Source organism: Hippocampus comes, unplaced genomic scaffold, assembly GCF_001891065.2.
Source record: "Hippocampus comes isolate QL1 unplaced genomic scaffold, H_comes_QL1_v1.1 scaffold12, whole genome shotgun sequence".
NCBI classification, from domain to species: domain Eukaryota; kingdom Metazoa; phylum Chordata; class Actinopteri; order Syngnathiformes; family Syngnathidae; genus Hippocampus; species Hippocampus comes.
Genome location: NW_017805478.1, coordinates 749,239 through 760,869, shown reverse-complemented (window position 1 = coordinate 760,869; position 11,631 = coordinate 749,239). Strand labels below are relative to the sequence as shown.

Here is an 11,631-nt window from a genome sequence, read left to right as displayed (position 1 = left end):
TTAAACCCCCCCCCCCCCCTCCCTCATTCCCGTAGAATGTCAAAGAGAATTGCTGGAGAATATCGACTTTCCTGGAACGGACATCAAGCATGAGTACTCTCCTGATGTGCACCACTGTCAGCAATTGTGCACGCAGTACCCGTCTTGTCTCTTCTTTACATTTCTACGTGCTGACTGGACCAACGATAAAAGGTGGGAATGCACATTTCAAAGCGCATGTGCTACTAAATGTAAAAATAGAAGTACTCAGTGAATGGGGGAGATTGGGCTTGGGGGGGGGGTGAAATGTTGGTGTTTCATTCGGCACTGCCGCCGCGACCTTGCTTATGAACAAAATGCACGCCGCGGGATTCCCCTCCGTTGCGTAGCAACGCTACTGTCCGACTCGTACATCGTTGTCCTTTCTACTGCGCCTCAAGGAGCCACCGATTTTATCGGTGGTTGCAATTATGGAGAATCGCTCACATATTTTGACCCATTTTTTTTTCTAAAATACGGTAAGCAAACCAAGTTCTGTGCATGTTGTCCCCAATGCTGTTTGAATTGATTTTTTCATATCGGCAAGCTTTACGCAACACCGTGTTAGCCAATCGCAGGACAGGTCAACTCCACTCGGCAGAGAGGCCGTGAGCTATAAATGAGACAAGTGCAAAATAAACATTTGCACGGTTGACCCACAGAGACAATGGAAGCGCTTTTTATCCTCATAAGCGTCCTCGCTTCGTGCAGTCTCTCATTCAGCCAAGGTAAAAACAATGTCTTTATTTCCATGTGGTTTATCGTCTCTATCTATGCTATTTTTCCCCCCCCCCCCTCCCTCATTCCCGTAGAATGTCAAAGAGAATTGCTGGAGAATATCGACTTTCCTGGAACGGACATCAAGCATGAGTACTCTCCTGATGTGCACCACTGTCAGCAATTGTGCACGCAGTACCCGTCTTGTCTCTTCTTTACATTTCTACGTGCTGACTGGACCAACGATAAAAGGTGGGAATGCACATTTCAAAGCGCATGTGCTACTAAATGTAAAAATAGAAGTACTCAGTGAATGGGGGAGATTGGGCTTGGGGGGGGGGTGAAATGTTGGTGTTTCATTCGGCCTTGCACAACTTCCTGTTAGTTTTTTTTTTTTTTTTAAACAAGGAGATGAACGTAAATATATCATACGGTGACCCTGTCAGTGTTTCTGTGTCATTTTAATGGCCGCTTCCAACTTAGAACGTGTTCTTGGAAGCAATTCAAAGGCGGGGGAAACTGTTGGTCAATGGCGAGCTTTCGCCTTGATCTCATGTCAAAATGCAAACAGAATGACGAAGGGGGATGATTGAAGCGGGAGTTTTATTGGTCTTTTCATGAGTGCGACACCTGTTTTCAATTTTGCCCTTCGACTCCTTGTTGGAGAACAACAAGTTGTGCAACAAGTCGTGATTGCTGAACGACCGCTCGCGCATTCAAAAGTTCACTGGTGAAGGTTGGCGACAGTTCATCCAGGAATCCGATGTCCTAACTTGTTGTAAGTGGTGGAATAACGGTTTCCCGGACCTCTCTGCAGGCACTTTTACTGCTACCTAAAGTCTACGCCCTCGGGACAGCCCAAAGTTCAGAAAGTCCTCAGCGGGGTCACCTCCGGGTATTCTCTCAAACCGTGCGGCCCAAACCCACGTACGCAAGCTCCCTCTTTTGACACAAAATGTGACTCACTTTAAAGTACACTAACACTTTTTTGAAACCGTCTTTCCTATCCACAAGAGCCTTGCCTGTCTCGCGTCTACCCAAATGTGGACTTTTTGGGGGCAGACTACCGCACCTTGTTCACAAGCGACTACGAAGAGTGTCAGCGAGTGTGCACCAAAGACCCCTTTTGCCAGTTCTTTACATTTATCAATGGCGTCTTCACGCCCGAGAATTACAGGTAAATAAACCAAGTTACATGGAGCCGAGGTGAGTCGATCGCTTCCTTTTTTCACGATTCAACCAAAGCACTTTTTTTTTTTTCAGGTATAAATGCCACCTGAAATTCAGCTGGACTTTACCGAGGACCTTAAACGTAAACAGGAAGTCTGGCGTGGTGTCTGGCTTCTCGCACAGTGTCCAATTTAGTGAGCCCTCTGACACACGTAAGAAGAAGAAAAAATATCTCCAAGATAATGCTGCATAAACTGCCATGCTTTTAACCGGAGTACATTGTCGTGCCCTAGCCTGCTCCATGAAACTTTTTCCGAGCACCGACATCGTTGGGGGTACCTTGGAGTCACAGTTTGCTGGCACGCCAGAGCATTGTCTGGCATTGTGCTCTGCTCATCCACGCTGTACCTACTTCTCTTTCGAGAGGTTGTCATATCATAAGTTGATCATTAGTCCCATTGACTGATGATCAAAAGCAACATATGGGGTTTATTCTATGTGTCTGCGCAGCAACTCCTTCACCTGTCGTCTGAAAAACAATGCCAATGAACTCGTGATACAGGCCAAAGAAGGTGTCACGTCTGGCATAGCAACGCACTTCTGTCAACAAAATTCAGGTGAGTGTTCTTCATCAGTGATCGCCTCTTTCAAAGAAAAAAAAAAATGTTCTCGACATATCATTGTGTGGCTTTGCTATAGCAGCATCGAGGCAAGTTGAGAGGTTGAGGCTACTAATTCAGGCTGTACGTTAACAAAGTGCAACCGTTTGATCGAATGCACTTGGCTAGCCTCGCAGGAGCTTCCCAGTTTGCCTCGGAAAGCTACGTACGTCCTTGCAGTTTGGACAAAACAACATGGAGGCTTGCTTTGATCAATTATCATAAGAGGGAATGGAAATGTGTCACGTGTGTGGTGAATTGCGACCCCATTTCTGTTGAAATGACAGCTTGCTCACCATGTTGTTCCCCGCCAACAGACTGGGCAAAGACGGCTCTTGAGGGCGTCGATTTCCAAGGTTCGGATATTCGCTTCGAGTTGTTGGACGACGCAGAAACGTGCCAGAAGACGTGTTCTATTGACCAAAATTGTCAATTCTACACTTATGTCGATGACAGCTTCCACGACTCGGCTTACCGGTACAGTATTACGGCATTTTGACCGCCCATCTGTCTCGATGACCTTGATACATGCGCGGGTTCTTTCCGACAGACGTCGCTGCTATCTCAAGCGCTTCACCACCATGCCAGCTCCTCCCAAGGTATCCAAACTGACCAATGTGGTGTCTGGGTTCACCTTGAGGAACTGCATTTAGACAATTATCATCCTGGCTAATCGGGACCAATGCATCGAAATTGTCATTTCTGAAATAACACAAAATAAATGTTCCAGAAATGAAACGGTTTTATTTTCTGTTCCCCGAACCGGTCTTTGGTTTTTCAGGCATTGCACTTCTTGAACACCGAAGTTGTCAATCAGCTGAAGTTGCAAACTCGGGCTGTGCTTTCTCTTGACAGCAGAGGTTGCTCAACTCTAATCAACAAGTCTGCTTTCTGTTTTATTTGGGGACTTTGAGAATGCAATCCGCAAATTCAACAGCCTCGTCTTCTGATGTATTATCAGTGCCGCTTTGCGTTTTTTTTCTCCAAAACAGCAAGTATATGCATCAAAGTTCGGGCCATGAAAGGAACTTACATCATGATAAATCTCCACCTTGGTCCGAATTATGATGTACCTTCACATAGATTTGAAGGGTGCGGGGGGGGGGGAATCGGGGGGGGGGGGGGGGGTACGTGACTATTTGGAATTTTCTTCCCCAATGGTGCGAAAGACAACAATAATTCTCCTGGCGCTGAGTGTTTGATTATTTATGCACGCACAAACAAATGCGCACACAGACAATGGCGAGCGCAACTGCAAATTAGTAAGCATGTAACGGTCTTAGTTTATTTTCACGCAGCAGTAAAAAGGTTTGTGTGTGTGTGTGTGTGTGTGTGTGTGTGTGTGTGTGTGTGTGTGTGTGTTTTATTGCTATCCTGGTGCCTTGCATTTTAATTTGTTCTCACAGACACGCCCGACACACACACACACACACACACACACACACACACACAAATTATTGCTGCGTCTTCCTGGCTCCCCTCCCCCGTGGGAACCTCCGTGCAGTGTGACTGTGGTCGTGCTCTCTGGAAGCTGTGGTGGTGACTCTGGCTCCTCCAGTCAGAACGCTGCCAGTGACGCCGTGCGTGCGCGCGCGAGAGAGAGAGAGCGCGCCATGTGTGCGCACTCGCGCCCTCCACAAACATTCCGCCGCAATCCCATTCGTGCAACCGCCGGCCGACCTTGCACGAGAGCCGTGCCGCCACAGCGGTTCAGTCCTGACGCCAGCCACCAAGACTCGCATAATACACACACGCGCGCACGCATTGGCTCACACGCACGGCTCCGCATAAACAAAGCCCTCAGGAAGCCACACGAACTCGGGGCAACGAGCGCCACAGCGTTGGCCCGCGAGCACGCTGGCCCGAATAAACAAAGTGCACGTTGCAGAACACACACATTTTTGGACCGCAGACCGCAGACATCGCATCCTGGAGGAGATCAAAGCATTCTCCGGCAAGCACACAAGTCCCTCTCATCCCCTCTCATCCCCTCGCGACTGTTTTCGTGAGGCACGACACAATTACGCTTGTCGACTTGAGAGGCGTCATCCATCACTGTTCCTGCCGACCCCTGCGGGATCCACACTCTTCCTCTCATCTCGCCCCGGAGTTGTCATCTCCCCGCCGCACATGCTTGGCAAATGCAGCCTTTGGGAGTCTTCTTCATTGTTTCAGCCCGCATCCCCTGTCTCATCCTCACTGCCTTGCCCATTGTTGAGGAGACAGCGGCGCAGACAAACAGGGAGAGAAGATAGCTGTATGGTAGACCGCAGGATTGGGAAAAAAAAAACCATAAAAACATAAAAATGGCAACGGAGAAGAGGATACATGCTGATATGAGAGGAAACATAATTACAGGATAATGCGGCGGCTTTGCTCGCTATGGCATCCCCGAAACATTGTTCGCCCCCCCCGGGATACCGACTGTCCTTTGCCGATCCGAATGAGGCCCTTCCCGATGCAATTTCTTTGTGGCCAACACTACGAGGGTGACATATCGCTCACATGAATGTAACGGCGTTCACGGCGGTAGCTGTTCTTGCATTTTGTACCTGGGCCTTCAGTGGGATCTTACCAGACACGTCGCCATGATAGAAACCATCCATTCAAGTCGGCTGTGAAAAGTTCTGCTGATGTCATTGAGGCTCTCCCGGCAGGCCCTGAGATGATGGTTTCAATCGAATGGTTTGGAGAAACAGTCCCAGCTGCTAACGGCCTGACGTTAACAGTTTGAACCGCTAACAGTTTTACAATTTAGATATGTAAGTGAGATGTGTGAAAGAATGTGAAAGAATAAATCATGAAACTCGGAGAAGTCCAAACATTCTTGGAAATGAGTTCATCATTTTTATGGTATTTTAAAAGACGTAGAGAAAAGTGACAATACTTTGAGAAAGAGGTCATCATAACATGAAAAAGGACTCAGAAGGAATATTGGGGCCAAACATGAGGCTACAAAAGGGCTCCTTAGGGGGGCGTGTCCAGCTCCGGTCTTCAAGGGCCGCTGTCCGGCCTGTTTTCGGGGTGTCCCTCCTGCAACACACCTGATTCAAATGATCAGCTTTTCAGCTTGGATCGGGGGTGTCACAGAAAACATGCAATCAAAAACCTGCAGGACAGCAACTCTGGAGAACCCCCACCCCGCCGCCCCCATTCTTGGGAATGACAGCAAAATACACAACCAAAAGGTAAAGGCACTTATTTTTTATGTCCTGTTACCCCCCCCCCCCAAAACTTTCTTTTTCCATCATTTTCTGTGTCATTGATTTGGAAACTAATACAGACAACCCAGCTGAAAACCATTATTTTCTGTGAAACATATGACTCTGTTGGATATTCTGTTTGACAATCAAGGTCGTCGTCCATTTGCTCACAAATGTCTTCATCATTCCTCGATACTTTTTGTTGGCGATTATCTGAAATTTTCAGTCTGATATGGCTTGTAGAGTTCTTTAAAGAAAGAGACGGTCCTTAAATGTCCTTCGATCACCTGCATCATTTGCTACATCGGCATTTGGTGTCCCTTGCGCGGGTCATTTCATTTTTTGAAAAAAGACGGGCCTCAAAAAGCTCCAATTTCGGTCGCCCATCCTTGGGCTGACTTGCCCGATCCAACGATGCCCCGACGCTGGACTGCGGAAGACACCAGAGGAGCAAAGGGTCTGAAAGAGACGAGTGCCGGCGCGCTGGTTGGAGAGGAAGCGGAAGGGGCGGGCGGAAGGGGTGAGTTCCTGGAGGTGTTCCGCGGGGACACCTGCGCCAGCCTCGGGGGGCCCGAGGATGGAGATGGCGCGGGGGATGGCAGCCTGTGAACGGTAGCGAGAGCCGTGGGAGCCAGCAGGGGCGGCGCCCCCCGTTGGCAGCCGGCCAGCGGCGCGAGACGTAGGGCTGCGGCCGGCGGGTAGCTTCCCATCAAGGTGAGATCCCGTCGTCCGCTGGGGAATGGCGGCGAGGACGAGGCCGACATCTGGGGGAAGGACACCCAGGGCCAAGGAGGGAAGGGCAAAGCGGAGCTCGGGGGTGACTGAGGAACCAGTGGGTCCAGCTCGCTTGCGCAGTGGGAGAGATGGGTGACCAGGCGGGCGCCTATCGGGTCTGGAGACTCTCCTTCGAGGGAGCTGAGGTACCGAACCACCTCTCCGACGCACTCCCTGAAACCCAGAGTCCTGTAGTCCACCGCCAGAGCCCTCGCATCAAAGTACCCTGGAACCGAGTGGGGGACAATTGTCAAAAGTGAAGCGATTACACCGAGCATTTGAGGGTCAATAAAAAGAAGAAATCGTACCTTTCCCTCCCATGGCATGCAAAAGTTTGAGATGGTCCACAGTCATTTGCAGAATCTCGGCTTTCTCCAACTTTGAGGAGCCCTGGAGAGAACAGAACAGTACAGAACAGAAAGTCCTCAGTGATTTCATTTGATCAAGTACTTCAGACCTCCAGCGAGGCTCAACGAATTGTGTCATGTAAAAATCAACAGCTAGAGGCCTGGATTTTAACACCCCCTACCCCCCGAAAAAAGCAGGTCATTCAGAAATGAAACTGGTCTAAAACATACCAGTGCGATTTTATGTCGGTAAATTACAAAACTGATGTTGCCGTTGATCAAAATGTTTGCTACATAAACAACCATTTGGCTTGAGTTGTCACCTGTTTCTCAAAAGCGCTTGGTACCAGCCTCCTTAGCTCCGACAGACTGTGGTTGATGCGGTCCCTGCGCCGCTTCTCAATGATCTATTGGAGGGTAGAAGGATTTTTAGACCATTTGAATATCATTATATTATTTTGATCCAACTGTCAAAAAAATAAAACACCCTCTCATTTCACAGCAGTGGCAGAGCAAGCAAAATCTCTTGGCCTCAACATATTTTTGCAGTCGGACAAGTGCTTGCCAGAGCAAATGGTGGCACTATAACTCAAAACTCTGGGGCGTTTTAGCCAATCTAAAACCTGAAGGAGGTCTTCTCCGGAAAACACACAGAAACAAAAATTGGTCGACCGATGTCAATGGGTATCATCTTTCCTCTGTGCCCTGCCTTAAAAAAACAGCAGGCAATGGACACGCCCCCCCCCCCAAAGAAATTATCTCACACTCAAGTAGAAAAAAAATGGTCCTTTAAAATACCCGTAAATTCCATACAGATGCACTGTAAGTGGGCGTGTCCGTATGCCTCGAAAGAAGCATCTCCATAACAACCCAGGCTAAATTTAGCTCCTCCCCTCGATATACAAAGCCTGTCTCTCAGTTCAGATGTTTCACCGCAGCATCCATCTTACAACTGTGCTACTTGCCAATGAAAAATGCTGCATTGGTGCCAGCTTTTGGTATCACAGGATGCTTAAAAAAAGACCACCCAATAAAATAAAAGTCAATGTTGATTTTTTTTTTTTCAGAAATTGGCAAATAGGGTACCAATATGAAACTGGGTTACCGCAGGGTTAAAACTGAGTTGGCATCTGGGAAAAGTGCAAAATGCAGAGCTTTTTTTAAGGACAACGGCGTTCAACCACACTCAGACTTTGATGCACTCACCCCTCTTCTCTTCTTTCGCGCCAGAATCTGTGATGTGCTGCCAGGGGACATGGACCCGGTGACTGGGCTGCATATCACGCATCAGAATATATGGTGAGTCGACATCTTGTTACGGTTACCATTCTTTCATGTAGCACAGAGGCAGAAGGAAACGTCAGATCTCGCGGGGACATTTGCCGCACAAGTGTGTGTTCGTGAGCAGGCGCGATGTCAGATCGCGCGCCGGTCGACATTCCGTCTGTATGAATGCAGTTTCCCAAGATGATGTTGCAGCCCCGGAGGCCGTAGGCCGGCTCCCATGGGCCCCAAGCCGAGATGGTTACGCCCCGCCAATGTTTGTTTGCGCCCGGACCTGCCGCTGAGAGCGCCAACATTCTCCCTATTGTCTTTTTATTAGATTTCGACGCTGCCAATTTCGGTCGTGTGTTTTTGCTTAGGATGCCGTTTGATGGCTCCCACTTGAAAGGGCATGTCACGCAGAAATTCGTTTGACCCGGGGGCTGTCTTTCATGCCACGTACTGCCTGCTGACGTCGTCAGAATTCCTGCGACTCCAAACACGCACTGACACAATAAACACGGATGGGTTTGTGTGTGACAACGCAACGGTCTCATTGCCTGATGTTTCTTTTGAAAACTTCTCTTTTTTTTCTCTCTCTCTCTCTCTGTGAGTCAGCGTCTTCAATCTCACAGCCTTTGAGCCCTCATGTTGACAATTTCAACAACGCGTATAAATGTCTGACAACATGCTTCCATTTCAGAAACGCTTCAGGCAGTTTCTCTTCATGTGAAACTGATTTCATGAGTTTTATTTGATCTTGTCCTATGACTGAACATTTTATGCACCGCATTCTACCACAAGTACTGTGTAAGAAGTTCCGCCTGTATCAATAATTATTTTCCAGTCACAGAGATAATGTATCTGTTTTGTAGTTGCGTTATGAAGTACATCATACTTCATGTTTCGAAAAATTTGGTGTGTGTGTGTGTGTGTGTGTGTGTGTGTGTGTGTGTGTGTGTGTGTGTGTGTGTGTGTGTGTGTGTGTGTGTGTATTGGGTCGTGAGCTACTCAAGTGACTCCAAATTTTTTACACACAGTAGTGGATTCTATTATCTTGTGTGGTTTGTGAGTGAATTCTAATATTATTCAACTTTCAAATGTTGAAAATAAAGGATCAACACATCAATTAAATAATTGACGTATTTTATCATACAGCACGGTGGCAAAAGTATCATAGACCTTTTTTTCCTGAATTTTTCTGCGAATGATCAAGAGACGCGCATTTGATTGTATGCAAACTACGACGTTTAACGGTAACACTAAATTGTTCGATGGAGCGGTGTTCATCAGTCAAGCTTCTGCTTGAGTTTACTTTCGGGGAAATTAACTCCAAATCTGAAGTTGTTCATCTTGTCAAGTGCATAAAAAAGTGTGAAATTAATTTGAGTCACTCGCACCATGAATGGATAATCAAAAAGCGTGCAATTAATTGTCATTCCCAGAAACTTATTTTTGAATCCAGACATTCAATCGAAGCCCAAAAAATTTTTATGACTGCTATTATTTAGAGTAAAGGAGGGCCTGAAAATAGCTGATTTTGAACAAGTTCGAGGAATTACAAGAAATTATGAACTGTTAATTCCGATTGTCACGTTCTGTGCTCGTTGAATACAAATGACATTACATAACATCATAACTCGGCAAATTGAGTCAAATGGATTTGCAGGCCTTGTTTTTTTTTTCTTATGTTCTCTCAATTCCACATTCACTTGCATTTTTCCCTTTTTCGGGCATGCGGCGGGGATGCTCACCAGTAGCCGTCCTCTTGTCCCACATCAATCAGCTCGTCCGTGTCCGACTCTGAGCTGTAATCGTGAGGTCTCTTCATCTCTCTGGCCCTACGAGGTCGGCGGAATCTCGTCGGTGGAAGGGGCCGCGCTGGAAACGTTCCTTTTGCACCGTGGATGTGTCCCCCCCCTCGCCTTCTTCTTCTTCTGTCTCCTCCTGTTGCCTCGAAGAAGCCTCGTGGCTTGTGCTGCTTCCAGCGGTGTGTCTTCCCTCCTCTACTGCTTGACTAGTGGCGCCGGTGGCACTTGCTCGACCCCCAAGGTCCCATGACAAAGTGGCGAGAATTCCCAAGCTTCTATTCGTCTCCCTCTGGCATGTCCTCTCCCTGTCACAGCCACCTCAAGACAGCGTTTGGCAGTTGAAGCAGGGTTGCCAGTTTTGGCTCCATCCCCCCGTCGCCTCCTCTTTGTGTCCCTCCTCCCTCCCTTTAATCTGCCCTTCCGCGGCTTGTCACCCCCACTAACCACCACCGCCACCCTGTCCTTCCAGCCCCGAGCTCAGTCACCCTCTGTCAATTAGCCTCCAGTTTCATCCTGCTCTCCTTCCTTCCTTCCTTCTTTCCTTCCTTCCTTCCTTCCTTCCTTCCTTCCTTCCTTCCGTCTTTCTTCTTACGCTCCTTTAATTGTGTGCTCATGTCGAACAATGGCTGGGCTAATTTGCGGCAGAGGGGTGAGGAGTCTGGGAATGATGAACCACGACGGACTCCATCTCCACTTGTATGAGTAGACTTCACGCGTGCACGTGTGAGAGTAAGAAGCCATTGTTCTCTTAGGTGAGCAAAGGAAAGTTCAGAATCAAACGCCGCAATGTGAAGAGTCCTTATTTTGAGGGATGAGAAGGTTTTGGCCATTCCAGTCCTGACACATGAGTCGATTCCTTATCAATTATCTTATCCATTCACATGAGGAATGAAATAACACAAATGGTTTCCTTTTTTGGGGGGGATTTCTTCAAGGAATTGATAAGCAAGCGAGCGGTTCCAAGAACTGAATCACTGCTTCTCACAGTCCATTTTTGATTTCCATCCCTGCCTTTGTGTTTTGTCGAAGCAGAGTGGCCCTTAAGTCGAGTCGCTTAAAATGAAAATGACTGACTGAAATATCCTTAAGTACAAAAGTCATTTTGAAAATTTGTCACGGAGAAAAAAAAAGTTTTTTCACGTTACATGGAGAATTTTTCATCGCCATGGTTTTTAGGCTGGTGCACCCAACCAACACTTCTCTGAAATGACGCCTTACTTCTCAGAATCTCTTGTGATGATCGTTGTTAATGATCCCCGGTTCTGCCGCTCTCTCTTTTTTTTTTGTATTGTCATCATTCGCGAAAAAAGTAACAAGCATATTTTTGAGTTTGAGTTAAGTCGCCAGAAAATGTGCACTCGCGTGGAGAGCGTATACCTGGAAACATACTCTTGAGCGTGATAACTAAGTATTTGTACTTTGTTACTCCCCGCCACTGAAGATAAGAGCCCAGGTGCCAAGTGTCAAAGCAAAGCAACATGACAGATAAGAGGCCCAGCCCCATACAGGTCCTGTACACTGAGGGTCAAGGGCGCTATCGGCCCAGTGAGTGTCTGAACATCTGGCTTCTTCACTGGACAGGTTAGCACTCATGCACGCATACACACACACACACACACACACACACACACACACACACACACACACACACACACACAGACAGACACAC

The 11,631-nt window shown here is 47.6% G+C and overlaps 2 protein-coding genes across 3 annotated transcripts; one reads left to right on the top strand and one right to left on the bottom strand.

Moving 5' to 3' along the window:
* The first annotated feature begins 620 nt into the window (after positions 1 to 620).
* On the top strand, positions 621 to 3,308 carry LOC109519192 (coagulation factor XI-like). The gene is made up of 9 exons (XM_019875582.1): positions 621 to 746; positions 831 to 987; positions 1,553 to 1,662; positions 1,750 to 1,912; positions 1,999 to 2,117; positions 2,199 to 2,331; positions 2,416 to 2,522; positions 2,882 to 3,041; positions 3,115 to 3,308. The coding sequence occupies exons 1-9, from the start codon at positions 686 to 688 to the stop codon at positions 3,215 to 3,217; spliced, it is 1,113 nt and encodes a 370-aa protein (XP_019731141.1). The 5' UTR covers positions 621 to 685; the 3' UTR covers positions 3,218 to 3,308.
* A 2,083-nt stretch (positions 3,309 to 5,391) lies between these two features.
* heyl (hes related family bHLH transcription factor with YRPW motif like) lies at positions 5,392 to 10,362 on the bottom strand. Of its 2 annotated transcripts, XM_019875637.1 has the most exons (6): positions 10,028 to 10,362; positions 9,906 to 9,993; positions 8,095 to 8,161; positions 7,212 to 7,295; positions 6,850 to 6,931; positions 5,392 to 6,767 (listed from the first exon to the last, which is right to left on the bottom strand). In XM_019875637.1, the coding sequence occupies exons 2-6, from the start codon at positions 9,980 to 9,982 to the stop codon at positions 6,127 to 6,129; spliced, it is 951 nt and encodes a 316-aa protein (XP_019731196.1). In that variant the 5' UTR covers positions 9,983 to 9,993; positions 10,028 to 10,362; the 3' UTR covers positions 5,392 to 6,126. The 2 variants fall into 2 exon arrangements, with proteins under 2 accessions (XP_019731196.1, XP_019731195.1); XM_019875636.1 differs by having other exon boundaries at positions 9,906 to 10,361.
* Between the last annotated feature and the right edge of the window lie 1,269 nt (positions 10,363 to 11,631).

What these genes read in the sequence shown, in the direction of transcription:
- LOC109519192 (XM_019875582.1), top strand. Translation starts at nt 686, where the DNA reads ATGGAAGCGCTTTTTATCCTCATAAGCGTCCTCGCTTCGTGCAGTCTC. An exon ending in CTTCTGTCAACAAAATTCAG is followed by an intron (nt 2,523 to 2,881) that starts GTGAGTGTTCTT and finishes CCCCGCCAACAG; the next exon opens with ACTGGGCAAAGACGGCTCTT. An exon ending in TTCCACGACTCGGCTTACCG is followed by an intron (nt 3,042 to 3,114) that starts GTACAGTATTAC and finishes TCTTTCCGACAG; the next exon opens with ACGTCGCTGCTATCTCAAGC.
- heyl (XM_019875637.1), bottom strand. Translation starts at nt 9,982, where the DNA reads ATGAAGAGACCTCACGATTACAGCTCAGAGTCGGACACGGACGAGCTG. An exon ending in CGCGAAAGAAGAGAAGAGGG is followed by an intron (nt 7,296 to 8,094) that starts GTGAGTGCATCA and finishes ACCCTCCAATAG; the next exon opens with ATCATTGAGAAGCGGCGCAG. An exon ending in CAAGCGCTTTTGAGAAACAG is followed by an intron (nt 6,932 to 7,211) that starts GTGACAACTCAA and finishes TGTTCTCTCCAG; the next exon opens with GGCTCCTCAAAGTTGGAGAA.